Source organism: Trachurus trachurus, assembly GCF_905171665.1.
Source record: "Trachurus trachurus genome assembly, chromosome: 9".
NCBI lineage: Eukaryota > Metazoa > Chordata > Actinopteri > Carangiformes > Carangidae > Trachurus > Trachurus trachurus.
In genome coordinates, this window is record NC_139895.1 from 30,523,062 (window position 1) to 30,543,258 (window position 20,197).

General features: G+C 43.3%; 1 protein-coding gene across 1 annotated transcript in view; it reads right to left on the bottom strand.

Annotated features, from left to right (window-relative positions):
- Window positions 1-8,310: 8,310 nt before the first annotated feature.
- Window positions 8,311-20,197, bottom strand: part of LOC310991581 (transmembrane protein 132C) — a gene marked incomplete at both ends in the record, with an annotated part of 146,563 nt that continues 134,676 nt past the window's right edge. Inside the window, 3 exons of the mRNA XM_083979338.1 lie at window positions 8,311-9,480; window positions 11,063-11,254; window positions 14,881-15,154. Coding sequence (XP_083835464.1) covers window positions 8,311-9,480; window positions 11,063-11,254; window positions 14,881-15,154 — 1,636 coding nt within the window. The remainder of the gene's footprint in view (window positions 9,481-11,062; window positions 11,255-14,880; window positions 15,155-20,197) is intronic.

Below are 20,197 nucleotides of genomic sequence, written 5' to 3' on the forward strand. Positions count from 1 at the left end.
TCATGTTCCTCTATAAATATTGTATGATGTTCACATCACAAAACAGAAATAACTTGGTGTGCTGATTGTTCACAGATTGTCCTTTTAAACCCTGATGCTTAGTGCTTAGGGTTATGGTTTGTTGTTCCTAAAGCAACCTCAAAGTGGACTACCTCAATTATTTATATTACAAAAAGCGCACCCTGTGGCATGCTGCTGCAAACACACAGGTGCAAATCCTCATTTTGCATTCCCAGTGGGGGAAGGCAGCATATTTCTCTTGAGTTTCATCAGACAGAGATTGAAATCAAAACCTCATCGCAGATCTTTTTTTTAATGTTAATGCCTCCCAGCCACACGGCTCGCAGAGAGCCATTTCCTGTTTAATTTGGTCAGAGAGATCACGTAACCGTGACTGAGCAGGTAGCTTGATGTTTGAAACCAACACAATGCCTCAGGGTCATAATTCTAGTGTGGCGGCTTGTTTCTCGTGTAGAGAGGAATTCCTGACATATCGAAGTGGTTATGGAGGCAGAATTGCAGAGCAATAACACTGAGATATATAGTTTTGGTACTAGCCCTCCAATATTTTACATTGATTTATTGGCCAGGATTTAAACAAACCCATCCACACGGTGCCTTTGGGAGAATGCCTCCTGCATATATTTATATCTGGCAAGGCTTTTTTTCCTGCTTTATGAGCAAGGATACCATGGTTCACAATACGACTGAATTAGGGCTGTCAGAGTTAAAGCGTTAATCGCGATGAGATTAATTAAAAAAATTAACGCGATTAAATTTTTTAATCGCGGTTAATCGCGGCCCATTTTGTCCTCTGTCTGCTGGACTGGAGGACTGGAGTGTGGGACCTCCAGTCCAGTAGGTGGCGGTAAGCCACCTTCAAGTTGGTTGCTACACAAATATACACAGTCTAACCTGAGTCTAACATATATCCACAGCTCCATCCATTGATTTTTTGACGGCTTTGTTGTAAACAAATGCACATGGCCATGTATTGATTTTTTTGACGGCTTCTGTTGTCAACAAATGCACATGGCCAGGCAGAGGCGTAGCAATTTCCACTGGATGCAATTCGTTTCAATTCTGTGTGAGTTTCATGCATCATGTGTTATGATTAGGTAGGCCTGCTAGGTCTGGTCTAAAAGTTGTTTGTCTAGAGATTATAACACTTTGGAGTGTTGAAAGTCCAAAGCGCCATATATAATATTTTTAATAGAGATTAATCGCGAGTTAACTATGGAAAAAATGCGATTAATCGCGATTAGAAAAATTAATCGTTTGACAGCCCTAGACTGAATATAATCTATTTTCAAACAAAAGTTAACTTTTTGCCATGATGAGTTTTCCAACCCACCACTCTGATCCAGACTGAAATATCTCAACAACTATTGGATTGGTTGCTGTGAAGTGGTGATTAGAGATTCATGGTCTCCAGAGGCTGAATCCTCATCTGGTGACATTTTCTCGAGCGCCATCAAAAGTATTTATCTCATGAAATACTTCTACATCAGTTGTATGGAGTGGGATCATGTGACATGAGAACTGTAGACAGCTTTTCCTGGATCTCAGAGGCAGAGGATTTCTCCCCTAGATACTGAGGTCTGCAATTGTTATTTGACTGAAATGCATTTAGCTGACAGCAGTGCAGTATAGCATCGCCACTGAAGTTCAAACACAGTACAACACAAAAAAAATGTCAAATGTTATGTTTTGACTCTCAGGCCTTCTCGCTGGACTTAAAGCAGAAGTAAGCGATCCGGTGGTTTTGGCTAACTTCCTGTCAGCCGATGGAGTTAGCAGTCCCCGCCCTCGTCCCTACGTCACCACATTCACGCGCATCCCTTGGCTGCACACACAGAGAGGACCGCCCCTTTATGTCGTTCTCTCTCCTCATTGGATAAAGGTTGTAGGATACAAGGAAAGTTTTCTCCTCGGCTTACAGCAGAGCAGAGTGACTGACAGACCAGTGTTTCAGACCAAACACTCTATATAAGTGATTGCTGTCGAAAGATATAACTATTTAAGACTTATATTAACACAAACATTCCGCTTACTTCTGCTTTAACTTTATTATAACTTTATTTATAACTTTAGTCTTGTTTCATTAGACATGACCAGCTCCACGTCACTGCTATTACAGTAAACCACCAACGAATAGTAAAATGAAGCCATGATTGCAGATTCAAATAAGTGGCATTTACTTTTTTTCAAAATATCTATAAACAGATAAAGATTAGTTGGCGTGTATATGGCATATACATATGCATGCATATTTCTATTATAATTTATTTCTTAATTAAGATTATTCTCCATCCATTGTCAGTTTTACCTCCTCCTCATCCACTCCTATTCGAGGGCATGTAGCAGTCTAACATAATCTACGGAATGTTAAGCTGCTTTTAATTGTATTACAAAGTCTTACCTGTGTAATGAGCAAACGGCAGATGCTCCCTAAGATGTTCCCCCAGTAATTGGAGGATTAGGAGGTATCATCACATGTTAATTAAGATAAGCTAATGCAGACACAATGTTAAAGAAAACGGCCAAGCAGACAAACCGCCCATCTCTAAGTACTAATCATCCACATTTACATAGAGCTAATTATCTTATCTGAGCTGTCTCTGTTGGTACGCGTCCTGGAGCCTTTTCTGTACGAGATTCCAAATGTGCACGGTGCTGGACAGGAGACAAGTCTTAAACTCGGGGTTGATCTGTTACTTACATGCTACGCCGATGAAGTCTTGCTGAGGAAATGAGCTGTGGCAAGAAAAACACATGCCCAATCCTGCTGTTCTAGAAAATGTGCTGGCGTTGTCACATGAAGGACTGTTTTCTGTGGAACTGAACACAACGGCAGGTTAAGGATGTGCATTCAGACAGATGATGTGTGAAATAAGCAGCCGTAAAAAGTTTTAATAGCGTACATCCATCCGAATTTACAGCATCAACCTTGGTTATTATTTGCAGACCCTGTGGTTTAGGGCATCTTATTTGTACAGAATGGGGCTTGACTTCCATAAAACAATACAAGTATCAAGATAAATCTTACTCAGGCACACGGAGGAATACCTTTTGTGCCAGGTGTATCTTGGTAGCCCTCTGACCTTCCTGTGTTTCCAGCCGGTAGAAAGCGTCCCGGTGTGTCTCGGAGCTCTGGCTGATATGTCGCTCCCCTGTGCCCGGTGCCCTGCTGCTCCTCCTGGACCCATTCATCTAAATGACATGGTTGGCTACTCACGTCACGCTGCTGAAGGGCTTCGCTTGCTACTTTATTTGTTTATTACCTTTGGGGGTTTGTGAGTCATCACTGATATTTTTTCATACTCTTTTCATACTTCATGTTCATAGTACTGTGCGTGTTTTATGTTTATACCACTTTGGATCAAAACCTTGGCTGTGGGGACCAGAAGGTTGGCACACACAGAGACTACCAACCTTCTTATCTTATCCCTATCCAGTTTATGTATGGATAGGGATAAGCTTAACCCTCCTGTTGTCCTCCTGGGTCAAGGAAGGAAGGAAGGAAGGAAGGAAGGAAGGAAGGAAGGAAGGAAGGAAGGAAGGAAGGAAGGAAGGAAGGAAGGAAGGAAGGAAGGACAAAGGGAAAGATGGGAGGAAAGAAGGAAGGAGGATTGGGTCAATTGGGTCAAAAAGGAAAGAAGAAGTAAGGACGAAGGGAAGGAAGGAAGGGAGGGAGGGGAAAAGGATTGTGGAAAGAAGGAAGGGGAAAAGGAAGGAAAGATAGAAGGAGGGAGGGAACAGATTGGGTCAGTTAAAGGAAGGAAGGAAGGAAGGAAGGAAGGAAGGAAGGAAGGAAGGAAGGAAGGAATGAATGAATGAATGAATGAATGAATGAATGAATGAATGAATGAATGAATGAATGAATGAATGAATGAATGAATGAATGAAGGAAGGAAGGAAGGAAGGAAGGAAGGAAGGAAGGAAGGAAGGAAGGGGAAAAGGATTGTGGAAAGAAGGAAGGGGAAAAGGAAGGAAAGAAAGATGGAGGGATAGGGAATTGGATCAAAAGAGGAAGGCAGAAGAAGTAAGGACGAGGGAAGGAAGGAAGGAAAGAAGGGAGAAAGGAAGGAAAGAATAGGGAACAGATAGGGTTAATTTGACCCAGAAGGACAACAGGAGGACACAGCTGGAGATATTTTACAGATTTAGTATCCTATATCCCTCTGTGCTGTTGATTTCCATTGTTGTCCAAAAACAGTTAAAAACAAATGAGTGAGTCATACATGCACCACATGACACGTCCCTTCATTCAATAAACATGAGCACTGGAGTGTGTTTTGAGTCAGTGCCACAAACGCTGTGTTCCGCCTTTAAATGTTCACTTAGGCGTTAAATGTGTATTAATCCCCTGCTAAAAATAGTCCACAACAAATGCACTATTAACATCTGTTACCTTGGGAAGTGACCGTGGCAGCCAGGAAGGGAAAGTCAGAGAAACTGGTTGATGTTTTCACTGGATTTGTTGGCAATAAGAGTGTATAGAATTTAAGTAAGGGGCTAGCTTGAATCTTGTCAATAAAGAGCCCAGGAATAGAGTGACAACATACTGTGTGTTTGTGTGCTCTGTGGTCAGGTGGGAGATTGTGTTTACAAGACACAGATTTGGCACAAGGGGTTTGTTTATGAACAATGTTGTCTTTGGTGCCCCGTGGCTCCATCTGTAGAAATTGGTAAGACCGGAATGTCAAGCTGACCTTGTCAGCTGTTCCTCTGTTCCTCTGCAGCAGTGTTTGCGTGTGCGTTCGGCTTCTGTAAAAGTACTGTGAACTGATTTTAAAATGAATTCAAAGGAAGCAACATAAATCAAGCAGCGAATAATCATTTGGAAATTGCAAATACAGACCTGGCACATTAGGACCACAGGGAGCACAGCCAACCATTAGTGAGAGTTTGTTGGTCTCACATCATCAATTTAATTAAAAATCCATTTAAGATGGAGGCCTGGGGAAGTTTTTTTTCTTCTTCTTTTTCTTTCAGGGAAGTCAAGACTTCAAGGCCAACAAAAATGATTCTTGAGTTACCGTACTCAGAGAATGGAAGTGAATAAAATCATTATATCTGCAGTGCTACATCCCAGCAGGCATGAACACGCTAAAACCCTGAGCCCAGGGGGGTGGAGACTGTGGAGACGGCGCGTCTTTAATGGGCTGCGCTGCTGTTCCTACCTGAGGAGGCCGAGGCCATCCACGATGGTCGCAGGAAGAGAGTTGCAGTGGTGTTTTAATTACAGGGGGCCCTCCATCAATCATGCCCCTTGTGGCTGACAGTTAAATCCCTCCCAGACCTACTCTGGCTCCCCTCGCCCTTCACAGTCCACAGGCTGAGCACAGCAGCCTTAGTCCCAGCACGCAGCACACACTGCACACAGACCCCCCGCCTCAGTCCCCTGCAGCCACCAAGAGAGCAACAGAAGCAGGGAAATGGCACAAGAGACCGGGGATCGCACCACACAGGAGAAATAAAAGATTTAGGATAGAGCAGAAACACAAAAATGTGAGAGTGGAGTCTTGTGTGTGGCAATGCAGCGGCCCTTTTTCTTTTCTTTTTCACATTCACTTCATTTCTTAAAAACCAGTAGTACTCAAAAAATTGTGACACCATGAAAAGTACTAAATATCAACAGATGTTGAGGGAGATAACACTGATGTCTGTATGGTAGCATAAATACTTATCAAGAATTAACTGGTGAGGTTGTTCCCATCCTTACTGTATGCTAAGCTCAGCTATAAGCTAACTGTCTGTAGCTTACTATGGGATCCCCGGGTCCTATGTTTCCCACTGTGTCCGGACCGGGGAACATAGAACCCTTTTTCTAAAAAAGGCTCATATGTTCCCCGCTTTTCCCCAAAAGGACCCGAGGAACATACAATTTTTGTACCCATACCTGGAAGTGGAGTTGTGAGTGACTTGGCATATTTTTGCCTATTTGAGTGAGAAGTTGAGTTGTGACTTTGAGTGACAAGTGTAATTGTCCCATTTGTTGGGTTTAGGCCATGAAGAAAGGAGTTGGTTAAGTTTAGTAAAAAGACCAGGTAGAGGCTAGACAGGCCAGATAGATAGAGAGAGTCCAGATAAGTAGAGAGAGTCCATCGACCAGCAAACATCAGTTTGCCGTATGTGCGGGATTGTCCAGTGTGGTCTGTTTTTTACACCACCAGTCTTATAACCTGATGCACTTTTTGCACTGTATGTGTTTTTTATGTATGCAACGTGTTTCCTGTCTCCGCGACAAATTTCTCCCTGGTGGAGACCAATAAACCAAACCTAACCTAACAGCAGGGAACATAGGACCCTTTTTCTGAAAAAGGCTTATGTTCCCCAGTAGCCTATTGCGACCGGGGAACATAGGACCCTTTTTGGGAAAAATAAAGAGGGTCCTATAATCCCCGATCGGGGAACATCGGACCCGGGGAACAGGTACGCTCCCCTTCCTATTTACCAAACAGACAAGACTTGCTAATCACAGAAGCAAATGAGGTAATTTGCCAAACTTGGCTTATTTTGTCTTTATACTATTATTCTATTTGTCGTTGTTTTGTTCATGTCGCGTTATATTCAGTGCTACTGTATGGCTCAGAATACCGCAGCATTACAGAAGTTGCAAAGATCCATCCACAAGCTACTTGAACTAATTAAATTAAAGAAGAAAAGCCACTAAAGTTTCATCCAGGTGCCTGGGGGGCTCCATTCAATTCTGACTGTTGACATAACTGAGCTAATCTAAATGGCACTGCTAATTACACTCAAGGTAGTGCTACCATTTGCTGAAGTATCTCGCCTCCCGTCTTCCGAGCTAATATTGTGAGCATTACTGATTAACAATCTGATCCACACTGCAGCAACAGTTAACATAATGCGAACATCTCTCTGCTTGATGGAAAATAATAACACAAAAAATGCAATCAGCCGACACCACTGTGATGATAATAACATTCACTGTGCAAAATGCAATTTTTCAGCCGACTGCCTTTGTTTAGGAAGTTTTCAGAGATGATTGTTATTTGTGCAATTATCTGAATAATAAATGATCCATTTCCAAAAAGAAAACATTTCCCACCTTGCTGGTAATTATCCTTCTTTGTATCTACAAGCTCCCCAAGAGATGGAGAGCATAATATGCCCCCAGTTTGTCCATCAGCACGCTGTTCCTGGAGAGGAAAGAGGTTAACGAGACCTTAATTGCCATTTTCTTCAAAGCTCACAAAACTTTAAACTGAGGGTGAGAGTAGGAAATGTCACATTACCATGTTGTCCAGGCATTTAGTTTAAAAGCGCCTTCGCACACTGGCTGTCATGTTGGCTGTTCTAATAGATGAGATGAGAGTATTAGTGGCCAGTGCTTTACTCCACTGGCAGGCTTTAAAATGTGGAACATATTGTGTTGTGGCTTGTGGTTAAATTGCATCCCATAAAATACTTTTGATACAAAGGTGAATGTGTAATTGTACCCCCTCTCCCCCCCCTCCCTGCTCCCTTCCTCCCTCACATTCCTCAGCTAACCTCAGCATGTGAGACATGACCAGCCCCACGACGCTGCTGTCAATAAAAGATGCTACACACTTCTTGACATTGTTGTGTATTCCTTAAATGTTATGAAAATACAATATACAGAGCAACAATACAATGCTTTGGAGACTGTTCAGTATATACATAACAGGTCTTCTGCCGTGTTAAGGAGGATGAGAATGAACTGCAAAGTTGAGCCTTTTTCTTTTTTCATTTTTTTTTTTCCCAATGACATGCAGAGATTTCTCTTGGCTTGCTTTGGCCTCTCCAGAACTCTTCCACACAATAGGGATCTGGCATAAGAAATTAATATCCAAAATGTTACAAAACTTCCAAAACCATTTAATGTGCACACACATTCGGAACATCTATCTAGTTATGTTACTCTTCTTTTTTTCTTTTTCTTTTTTAAATCTACATGTCGTCTGAATATCACAGGTCGTGGTTGTTGCGGGTGAGTCCTGGGATCATGACGTGAGTTCTATCTAAACCCTGTAGTAATAAAACGATGATAAAAAGGTTTTCATCTGATCAGTAAAATGGGAAAAGAGAACCACCTGACACCCTCATCCATTGACATACTCTCAGTTAGTGATTCGTCGTCAGTCACTTGTGGAATCATGACAGTTCTCTTAACGTTTAATGACCCTTTGGCAGTTTGGGGGGGTGACTCTGAAGTTACTTTGCTCCTCCTTCACTACCTACCTATGGGTCCGGTTTCTATCCAGACCGCTTTCCTCTGAAAGGCATAAGGGTGAGTTTGTTACAAGTACACACAGTACATTATGCCACCTCTTTTAAAGCACTGTCATTTAACCTTTCCATGTAATTGCGCAACTCCTTTGAGTCTCCCAGCTCCATGTCTTGGCACACCCACTTAATGTCCTGGCTGTGACATCCAGTCAGTGTGTTGACAGTGGGGTAGCTATTGTCCGAGGGGATGGTGGTGAACGTGGTGAACTTGACGCGCTTCCTCTTGGTGGTGGGTGAGTCTCCTTTGCTGTCCTTGGCGACGCAGCCCGTGTCTGCCGTCCGGTGGACTTGGCCCTGCACGTTCTTCTGGACCGAGCCTCCGTTCAGCAGATGGCTGCCTTCCTCCAGGCCGCTGCTGGAGTCCATCATGGACGTCTGCTCCTCCTGCTGCGGCGACAGGCTGATCTGACTCTCCAGCAGCTCCGCCTCGTTCCCCAGCCACACCCAGTCGTGGGCGTGGTTCATGTTCTCCTGGCCCTCGATGGACAGCTCCTTGTGGCGGTACTTCAGGGTGTAGGAGATGCAGTTGATGAGGAAGACCAGGATGGCGAGGCAGAAGACTCCCAGTAGGGCGTACATGCCGATCTCCAGGTCTGTGAGCCCGCGAGCGGACTGGACGAGGTCGTCGTCCATGTTGCGGCCACGCGGCAGGTCCACTTGCGCGGGGAAGTCGGCGAAGTCGATGGGTATGTTCTGGCTACCGTCGTTTGCGAGTTTGTCCCCGCTGGGTCTACGCATTATTGCGCTTCTAGTGGTGGTGGCTCTTCTCAACACCCCGTCCTCCATGTCAGAGATGGAGCTACCATAGTAGTGGGTGTTGAGTCCTGTCCTGTCCTGGGAGGGGGACAGCCTTCCTCTGCTCTCCATGTCGTCTCCGTCAGGGCCGTAGTCGCTGCTCCCGCCCCTCGAGCTGTCACTGTGACCAAACTTCACCCTGATGTTGCAGTTCCCCGCTGCCAGGATGCTGCGGCGCTTGAACTTCTGGCAGACCTCACAGACGGTCATCTCCACCCTGACCAGCAGGCCTTGGCCCTCCGCCTCCGTCACGATGACAGGCCATTTCCACGAGGGGTCCTGCTGCACTGTCACCACTTCTTCATCTAGGGAGGTGGCTGTCAGGACAAAAAAGTCCGGGTTATACAGGTCCAGAGGAGCCACAGAGCCGTCGCTGAACTGTAGCCAGGCACTGATCAGGGCCTCCTGCGGAAAGAAACACACACAACAACACAACGTTATGAAAAGCGACCGAGAAAGAGAGAATAAATAAATGGTCACCGACACAAAGATTACACACTGTGCTTTGGTATTGAAATTACTGTGAAATAGTCTGGTCGTATTGAATGGAATTTTTTTTTTTTTGTTCAATGCATTAGCTCTGAAATTGCAAGGATGGGTAGTTAGAGCATCAGCCATGATGTTCTTCAAGTAGGCTACACTGGTCATTTCCCTCTGGAGAGTAGTGAATTGATAAAAAACACAATGATTATATGGATTCCTTTTGTCAATGCGCCACTTGGACTAACCATCTACTGTATATGGAGCTTTATAATGGTGAAAGACATTGTAAGCCCAACGCAAACTCACTAAATTGTATGATTCTGCTAACTCAGCAGCTATTTTGTCTCAGCTAAGGAGGATGCAGATTAAAAGATAGGCGGGAAAAAGATCAAACAGAAACATTAAACATTGTTCATGGGGATGAGGATTTGGCTATACAGTTTGGCTATACAATTTGTCTTTTAATGTTGCAAAAGGACAAATTCCCAAAGGCACACAAGTAGTTCCCCAAAGTGCTCTGTCACTGCTCCCTAATTACTGACACCAGAGGACTTTCAGTGTAGAAGCGCCTGATTATCTCCACACTACATATGGAGATTGGGCAGATAAATGACCCTCTTCCTTACTTGGAGGGAGATGGGGAAGGAGGAACGTAAAGGAGCAGTTCTGGGAACTTGCAAGAGAATTTGATGGACAGATCAAAGAGGCCGCAATGAGAGAAGCCGTGTGCGAATGAGAAGGGGAGGTAGGATATGACAGGATGGCCAAGTCTGGGCTGTAAGTCATATTTCAGCACGGAGGCTGTGGTGTTGCTTTTGCATGCTCTGAGATTAATCTCCCGTTACTATTAGCTGCCCAAGGAAACACATTCTGTCGCACTCTGGCTTTCAAGCCTTGGAGCTAAGAGGGTTAGGGATGGTGTGGAACAAACAAATAGACACGTGTACATGAGCACATGCACACCCACAGCTTTCTTTGATTATAAAATTGCTCATTCAAGGACCCTGATGGTGTGAAATGGAATCTGGAAGGAAGTCTTTTATTTCTGCACAGCTATCAAGGCTGAAAAATGCACATTTCTTGGCTTTACTCGGTACATAAAATCTTGTCTTTCATCAAATGGCGATCAACCCAATGACGGATAATTGAATATTCTAGAGATAATAATTACTGGTATAAAACAAATTAACATCATTGACTCACTGACTGGCTAAATAGTGTGTGTAAATAATTACTGGTCTTTGTTTTCAATCTATTGAAAACAAAGCAGTGTGTTTTGTGTCTGTTGTGTATCATTGTAATGTTTGTTTTGTGTTATTTTTGTATCTGTGTTGGACCCCCTCGAAAACGAGATGCTGCATCTCCTAAATAAATTGAATTGAATTGAATCTATTGGATCAGGATCTGCAACATTTTTGTAAATGAAGCTTTGTATTCAAACAAAGCTCAATTCACACAATGACTTTTCAATTTTCAAAGTTTACTTCAGGGTCTTGATACTGACCTGCTTGGGGCTCTGCAGAACCTCCTGTGTGTTGGTGGTAGCCAGGATGGCTCTGTTGCTTCCTGGACTGAGCTGCAGGTTCATAGAAAGCCCTGTCACCAGCTGGACCCCCAGCTCCGTGATGGTGACTTTGTCATCCACCACGGTGACGGTCTTCTCCGCCAGGATCGAGTCGGACAAAGGAGACAGTACCTAAACAAGACAATGAGGAGAAAAGTGAAATAGATTGAACATTACATAATTAAATGAAGTTTGAAACTTTAAGAACTAGTTTTTCTTCAACTCACTACATTCCTCCCAAATAAACGATTGTCAAGCAATAACCTGTGACATTCTGCTATGATCAACTACTGCTGTGTTGCTCTTCAACAGTGACTCAACCCACTGTATAGTCTGTTCATGAAAATCTTTTCATTTCCTGCTCTAAACACCCAGGGTGGAGGAGATCTTTCCCAGGAGAAATCAGCGGTGACAGCAACATAGCCGCACCGAGGAAAAGACTACCTATAGAAACTTCATCAAAAGGAGATTCAAGCAGAAATAAGTCAGAACTGGTCACACCGTTTGACTGACAAGTGAGTCCTGAAAAGTGGGATGCAAGAATATCACATCAATGAGCTTTCAGCAGTGGAGACGGGCAACATGAAAAAAGCGGATTACCACGATTTACAGGTGATTTAAGAAAATGTCTTTCCAAGTGTTTCATCTGAAAAAAAGGGCTTGCATGCCCCCTCACAATATGCAAAATGATATAAAAACCTTGTTTTTATTTAATCTCTTTGCTCAAACACTTGGCTGCCATCCAACCCCCCATGCTAAGAATCCATTCCCTTTGATTAATACTGGTAATCTAAAGGAGACGCACACTTTAACCCTACAACAGAGGCAGGAAGTCTAACTGTGCTTATGATGAATACCATGAGAGGTATGTGTGACTTCCTCTGCATGCTAAAATCTTTCACATGCAGCAGTTCTGCGTGGCACGTGGCCTGGGTGGTCACAGCCGTCAGACCTTCATGCTTTTCCAGTTTATGCTTCTCTTGTGAGAGTGCGGATGTTTTCCAAAGGTGAGGACGCATCTGAAAAGACAGACGAGTGAGTCCTTGACACCAGGAAGCGGATCCCACTCACAGAGATGCCATTAGAAGGCTGATATTCATCCAGTTGGCCTGGAGAGCCTGACAAACTAAAGGGGCGGGGGGGAGGACCCACTCACTGCTGAGAGCTGGTAGTACAGGCTGTGACACAGCACTGAGCACCTGTCTGCACCAGACAAAAGGACAAACTAGTTAAATCACATCAGAGGCAGTGGCATCTGTTATTGTCCCTGGAATGAATGGTATCTACATGCCTCAGCAGTACCTTATTCTAGCATGTGTTTTGTACTGACAGGAAAATGTAACACTGAATATTATATTCTACTGTAATTTATCTACTGTAGTATTTTTTAAAGCTATAATGTGTAGGAATCCCCCCCATCTAGCGGTGCGGTTGCATATCTGAACGTATTCTTCATGTTGCATTCACGTGAAATCGGGCAGATGTCAGACAGACAACAGACGCTGCATGTAACAGGATAAACAAGTGGTCCACCAGTACGAGGCAAAACAATACAGGCGTGACAATATGTTGTCATGGTGATGTGGTATTGTTTACCTGACCCACGTTTTACCGTCTTTCTCTGGTGGAGTAAAATGACATCCAGCTGGTTTGCCGACGGCCGTCTGCCTGACTGCACCTGAATGCAACATCAGTGCCTCCGTCCTTCCTCACACTACACAGTGGTGACAGTTTTAACAGGCGCTACCTGGAAAACTTTCTCCCCGAGCCGACAGCTCCGCTGAGTTTCTATGGTTACCTACGGTCACGCTGCCACTCAACGTAAAATATGGCGATGCAACATGGCCGCCTCGGTTCGGTGCGTCGCCCACTTATGTATTTGTAACGACTTGTAACAACTCATTCTATGGTACGAGAAAGCTTTCATTTGTATGCGGGTGTGATTCGACTATAGTGAAATACGTATTTATGAAAGCAATATTTGATTTTTGCTAATAAAAAGCCAAATAAGTTACATACTGAGGCTTTAATGCACCTTTTTATGTAGTAATTCAAATTATTTGAATGTTGGTGTAATAATTAAAACATTACAAAATCAAACAGTTTCAAGGCATTTGGGAATTAGCTAATTATATTCTGTAATCACTAAAGCAGCCAAAATCACTGGCAGCCACCACTGCCCTCCTAAGATGCATTTTACATTGCATGTCATCAGATTTTTAGGAGAAACCCGATTATCACAAGAGGAGACACACACACTGATCCGCCAAAACAAATATGTCTGTCAGAAATCCCAGTAACAGCAGATGGGAGACTGGCTGTTAGAGAGACTGGCATATTCACTGTTATCAGGAGATGACTCTGGGTCCTCCTCTTTCCTTTCATGAAGCATTGATGAGTAAGAGTAAGAAGGACAAGTGGCTCGACCCTCTTTGAGACACCGAGCGTGGACTTAATTTGGGAAGAACCGACACAAGTGGAATGTTAAAATTACTGGCACTCCCTTGCTTCTCATTATCATTAACGATGCCAGGAGCACGAGACGGCAGCTACAGTATGAAATTTTTATTTTGGCCTGCGTATTTAGGAACCACCACAGAGTTAAAACTTTAGTCTTATTTTTCATAGTTACAGCCAATTCATCCAATTATGATACATTTTACTCACCAAAGTAGTTTAGATAAGTTGGAACATGGTCACACTGCTACAGTGAAATCCAATGGGGGTAAGAAACAGGCAATTAAACATTCTCAGCCAAATAACTAAACCACTTTGCTTGAAAATGAGAGCACAACAAAAATGTCAGTTGACTCTGTGAGGGGAAAAAATATGGAAGTTCAGCAAGTTGAAGAAGGAAGTCGATGAGTAAACTGTGATGGATGCTTACACAGCCAGTCTGGGTAATCAATATCACTCCTTTCCTTTGGTAGTGTTGTAGGAATGATGGTCAGAAATACAAAAATAAGACCCAAGATGCATTAGAGTGAAATTGACGCTCAATAATCTTAAATAATCAATTAGACGGGGAAAAGATGTCATAGAGACGAGTTAACATTGGATTTGCTTTCTGCTGACTAAAGGAATTAAGTTTGATGTCAAACTCAGAACATTTCTGCAGTAAACACCTGTTAATGCTAATGCTGGCTATGAAGCACTAGCAAACACTTAAAGGACAATTCCGGGCAAATTTAAAACACAGGAATATCAACTCTAGTAAATAAATAAACTTCTCTGTGCATGTTTGAGTCGCCATCTGATGCTGTCTGAAGGAAAAAAATGTTTATTTCAAGCAAGTCAAGAGTTGATATTCCTGTGTTTATGACACAAACGGGAGCTTCCGACTGCACGTGAACACACCGAGCGTCAACTTGGGTCTTGCGCAAGACTCCGGGAGACTTTGAATTAGATCTAGTTTTACAAACATGTCGGCTTGCTTGAAGTAAATAAACTTCTCGGTGCATGTTTGAGTAGCCATCTGACGCTGTCTGTGGAACAACATTGCGGCTTTGAGGGATGTAAACAGCCTAAGCAGCGGAACTTCCATCCGCTCCTATTCATCGCTGCCGTAGCGATGCAGGGAGAGACACAACTACCACAAAACAGGAGCAATTAAACTGAAAATCTTCAGATTTCTTCTTTTAGGCCTAAAATGTTAGGAAAATACAGCCCTGATTTGAATTTGCCCGGAATTGTCCTTTAAGCTTTAGTCTTAAAGGACTTTCTGTGTCCCTTTAAAACTGACACATGGCCTACAGTACCTGGATAGTGGTCATCCCCACGTCCAGTCCCACGAGAATCCTCCTGTCCACGAGCTGTGCAGTCTGAGCGTCCTCTACCTTCAGGAAGTCCCACACCAGCTCTGTGATATCGACCTGCCAGTCGCTGCCGAGCATGAAGCTGGTCTGGCCTCGGGATTCGGCCGACTCGGCCACAAAATGGGTCAGGACTCTAACCATGGCGTGCTGGTACTGCAGCGTGCAGCTTCGTCCTCGCCTGTCTTCATCGTCCTCATCCTCACTGTCCCGTGTGGACCTGGCAAAAAAAGAAAATAATGGTTGGTTGATCCACACCGAACTCTCAGAAACTATCTACTACCTGGTCATTACTGCATGATTTGCCATAAAATGTTAGGACAGACATTCATGGTCGCCATTGGCTGAATCCTTGGTGATCTGACCTCACTCTGACCTTTGCAACCACTGTAAGGTTGACATTGTGGTTTTGAGTGAAATATGTTTGACAAGCTATTGGATGAATTGCCATGAAATCTGTTGAACACACACACTCATTTTCCCAGGCTGAAGTGTGACAACTTACCTAACCTTGTCATTTCCTGACATTTTCTCAAGCCGCAGTCCAAATTCTGACTTTGTCCAGTGCTCTGAAAGTGAAAACACTGGCACTGCACTCTGCATGGATGTGTGGTTTATAGCACACTTTTCACTAAAATCAATCTCTATCACATGAAGGCACGCACAGCAGTGTAACATTGTTTACCTGACAAATATCCAGAAATGATGCAGTGGATGAGTTCAACGTATGGCTATCATTTCTCTCTCTCAGTGTCTCTCCTTCACCATTTTGGAGCAGCGGGTCTAGATTGTGAATGTGCATACACCTCTTTACTGCTTTACTTAATAGCCTCCCTGATTGCTCTGTTGCTAGCAAATCTAATTTTATTACTGTAGGCAACAAATCAGCCAACAGAGGCTCAGCTCTTTTTCACCGGTAAAATTGCTTTGAGTATGACAAAGTGGGTTTAAATGGTTACACTACAGCTGCAATATCATTAGATTTTGCCCATAACTGTTTTCTTTTATTTTGCTTCAACAAACAACTTCTTAAAAACAACAGATAAAGCACTGTAAGATGTTGAGAAAGCAATGCTGCAATGGTTGATCTGCGAGAACAAATGACGGGAACCTGGAATACTTGCAAAAAGAAAAGTGCTTTGTCAACAAAACTAGTAATAATTTCCTGTAGTGTAGATTTAACACCCACCTTCCCGTCTAATCATCGCCATTTGTTCCTGTCTTGCTCTCTCCCGCACGCAATACACACTAGCAAAAGTTGTGATCATGATAAAGGGGAGAGGGAGAGAAATTAATCTCCTTTACTGTTTTTCTTGCGATTATCTGCTCTACTTGTCTCTTTCTGTCTGAATCCCCTGAGAAATCTGACTGCATGCGTAGCTGTGGGAATAAAGATGTTAGCTGCACGCTCCAGAGAAAAGCCAAGAGTATAGTGAGACTTGGAGTTAAGGGTTTAAAACCTTCACTTGCAGGACCAATTTCACATGCAACCGAATGACAGCCATTAACAGCTGAAATTATTCTGTGGTGGATATTGTAGGATCACTAAATTCAGGGTTCAACAAAGTTCAATAAGAAAAAGTGATCCCCAGTCCAAATTATGACTAAACTGTGTCCAGATAAAGTTTTACTACCCTTGAAACTTTTATATGGAAGTACTTCACATAATCACACTTTAAAAAGTCATGGCTGAATCAGCAAAAAGTAAAAAAATAAATAAAATCGAAACAATTTAACACTCAGAAACCCCAGATTAAGCATTTGATTTGTGCTGCGTGCGTGTGGTTTGATCAGATTTGTTTTACAATGACCAAATAAAAATGCAGCACCTGTCATTTCAGTTTAAAGGTTGCTAAATCCTGGTTGCACAAACTGCCACATCACCCTTTTCTAATAAAAATAAAAGTCTCAGTCCAAGCCCGTAGAGCTACTATTTGTCCTGCCACTATCACATCTCTGAAGTATTTTTGAAATCTTTATTTTTTACACTGTTACATTACTGTAAAATATATAGATAGATATATAGAAGTCCACCACAGCTAATTAAAGGAAGGCCCTCAGACTCACAAATAAACAAAAGAACTCCCAGCTGCATACTTGTTCAGAAACACTGTTTATTTCATTACACAAACTAAGGTTTGTAATACATGAATTTGTGAATCATTTCTACATAATTCATCATTTCTGTTCTCCTTTCAAAAAACCTCCTGTTCTTATTGTCTCGACACGCTCTCTCCTCTCATTTACATATTACATGGAGTGGAGAAAATATCTGCCAGTGATTTCAGTCACTATCTTCCAATTTCTCTCCTGGCAGTAACTAAAAGTCTGTCACTGCTTCAGAGAAAAAGGCATTTTGAACCATATCGTGAGAGTTTTTTTTGACCCTAAACCGAATTTGTTGTTTGACATTCATGGTGAATGAATTGACAAATAGCACTACTGTTTCAGGAGTGTGTACTGACATATTGACTGAATCAGTGTTTAAACAGCATTTATGAGGACATTTATACATGCAGGTATTAGTGAGGTGGGATGGATTCAGGAGTAAACAAACTGATAGCGAAGTCCAACCATTTTAGCTCCGGTATAAATCTGATATGCCAGTTCTTGTGCAGCCATCTCAAAATCTAATCTAAGGTTAATCTAATAAACAAATCACACTCAGCGCAGAGAACAACCTGCTTCACAAAGCAATTTTTCTTTCCGCTTCATTCACTTTCAAGCCCAGCTCCGACTTCAGAGGAGATGCTGCATATTAATGCGGGTGCCATGCTTATTTTTGTTGTGCCCCTTGGATCGTGTGCTGTATTTGTTTTGGCACTTTGCTGCATTTTATTTTCTGCTACAATACCATGGCAAAGGTCATTGGACAGAAATAGGCAATGATGCTTCTATATATACAGAAGCAGCTTTCTGACAAGGGTTGATTGTTTTTTTCCCTCTATTGTTTAGACCTTGTTTGAATTCAGGAACATCTGTTTGTTTTACAGTAAAAAGAGAACACACACGGTTTAATACAGCTCGGTATAAAAATAACATTAAAATGGAGAAATAAAAGGTGTGGAAGAGAATTTTTAAAGCTCTACAAAAACAGAGGAAAAAAAGGAATCTCAGTACATGTCTTTAAAGAAGTGTTAAGGGAGTGGTGCATGCCTGAGTGCTACGCCTACACGTAGGTTTGCTGCCTGTGAAGGCTTATCTTGTCCTTGTTTTGACAGGGCTTAGAGAGGGAAGAGGTGAGCCATACAGGCAGTGTCAGTCAGAAACTGTGTAAGCAGTACTTTTGCAACTATTCCACTAACGGGCCTGATGTCTCTTTATTTCTCATTTCTCTTTGACTCCATTACTTGCCAGTCTAGCTGATAAAGAAAGGCCCCACTGTTGTCACTCACTGGCACTGCTCCGACTGGACTAAGGGACCGCGGGCCGAAGCCCATTCCCACCAACAGGCATAGCGCTATACTTTGCAAGGTCATGCCTGTTATCCCCAGATAAACAAAGACGGGTGGAAGACAGGGAGAAACAATGCTTTCTGCCGCCCATCAGCAGCGGCGCTGGCGTCAACAATGACAACACGACGTGGCTGTCCTGGTTGATAAAGGCGTAGCAGCACACAGCTGGGGAGAGCAACAACCTCGACAAGCCATGGCATTAGTTGAACGCTGTACCTCTGTCAGTCAAAATAGGAGGGGAGCAGGGATAATTAGAGCGGCCACACTGGTGCGTGGGATGAGTCCAAGTTCAACCTCAAGGCTTTTCCACAAGTAATTACTGCAGGTAGGCTGATAGCTGCTCCATCAATTGATGGATTTCAACAGTTGCAGAGCAGCATTGCACAGCAGCATTGGCAGAGGTGCTGCTAGTGATGAGGCCCCAGGGGAGAGGGCTGACCTCCAGACAGCTCTAATAATGTTCTGTCCTGCTGACGACTAAGAGGCGCAATGGCCACTCACCTTAAGCCAGTCGTAATGACAAGCTGTATTGCACAGGTCAGCCATTTTGTTATCAGCCAAGAACTGTCACTATACTGAAGACAGGGAGACAGGTGGAGTGGTGCTCAGTCATACACTTATCATTATCATATCTAAAGCTGCCAGAAGTGGAACTGAATATATCAGTGGGATATACGATTAACCTTTAAGCTTATCTCTTTTTTTGTAAATAACCACAGGAAAACACTTTTTTTTCCTTTCTTTTTTCTTTTTACATTTATACCCCCTGTGTTGTCTGACATTTTAAAGGTACATTGTGTAGGAATTCCTCCCATCTAGCGTTGCGGTTGTATATCGCAAGCAACTTTTTCATGCTGCATTCACGTGAAATTGGGCAGACAGCAGACGGACGACAGCCGCTGCACGTAACGGCATAAACAAGCCTCTATTACCCCTTTCCCACTGGCCAAAAAACCCGTTTAAACCCGCTAACAATCGGCTTTTGGTAGCAGTGGGAAAGGCGCATCAAACGACTCGGCAAGCGACGAGGGTTAAAATCGCCTTTAATTGGCTCGGCTCCGAACGGCTTGCAGTGGGAACGCCAGACCCGCGTCAACCCGCTAATTTACGTGATGACACTGAGTGTTACGTGACGCTACGTCATCGCGCCGGTCGCGTCTCATATCACGTACCAAAACAAAGCTCTGCTCCGCTCTGCTCTCATCCGAGACTGGGATCAAAAGATCAGAGAACACTGACCAAAAACGATAGAAAAAAAGAAAAGAAAAGAAGCTACAGTCTGTTTAACTGACGTGTTGTGCCGCGGACGTCCGTCATCCGGCCGTATGGAGGTTATTTTCTATCATAAATCAAGAGCATATTATGTTGATTTGAGAGCATTACTTTTTGATTTGACGTTCAGAAAACTCTGCTCTCATATTCAAATTTACTCTGCTCGCGCTCAAACTATGTGCTCGATGTTTAAACCTGTGCTCTCGGATTCAAAGTTGCCCTGCTCGTGCTCAAACTTTGCTTTCGCATTCAAGTTTGCCCTGCTCGTGCTCAAACTGTGTGCTCGCACTTGGTCACAGCTGCCTGCGCAGAGTGTTTCCTCTTGCGCGGAGGAAAGTCCTGCTCTCGGATCTCTGCTCTGCTCACGGAGTTTCTGTCAACTGTCAACCAATAGAAGACCGGCTACTGTTGACCAATCAGATCATCCCTACTTCTATGCTTCTTTGTGGGTGCGTTCACTGTAATTCAAGGAGCGTCACATACGGGCGGGCACTCTTTCTACCGGGTTTATCTATTTCCGCCCCACAGGCTGTTAA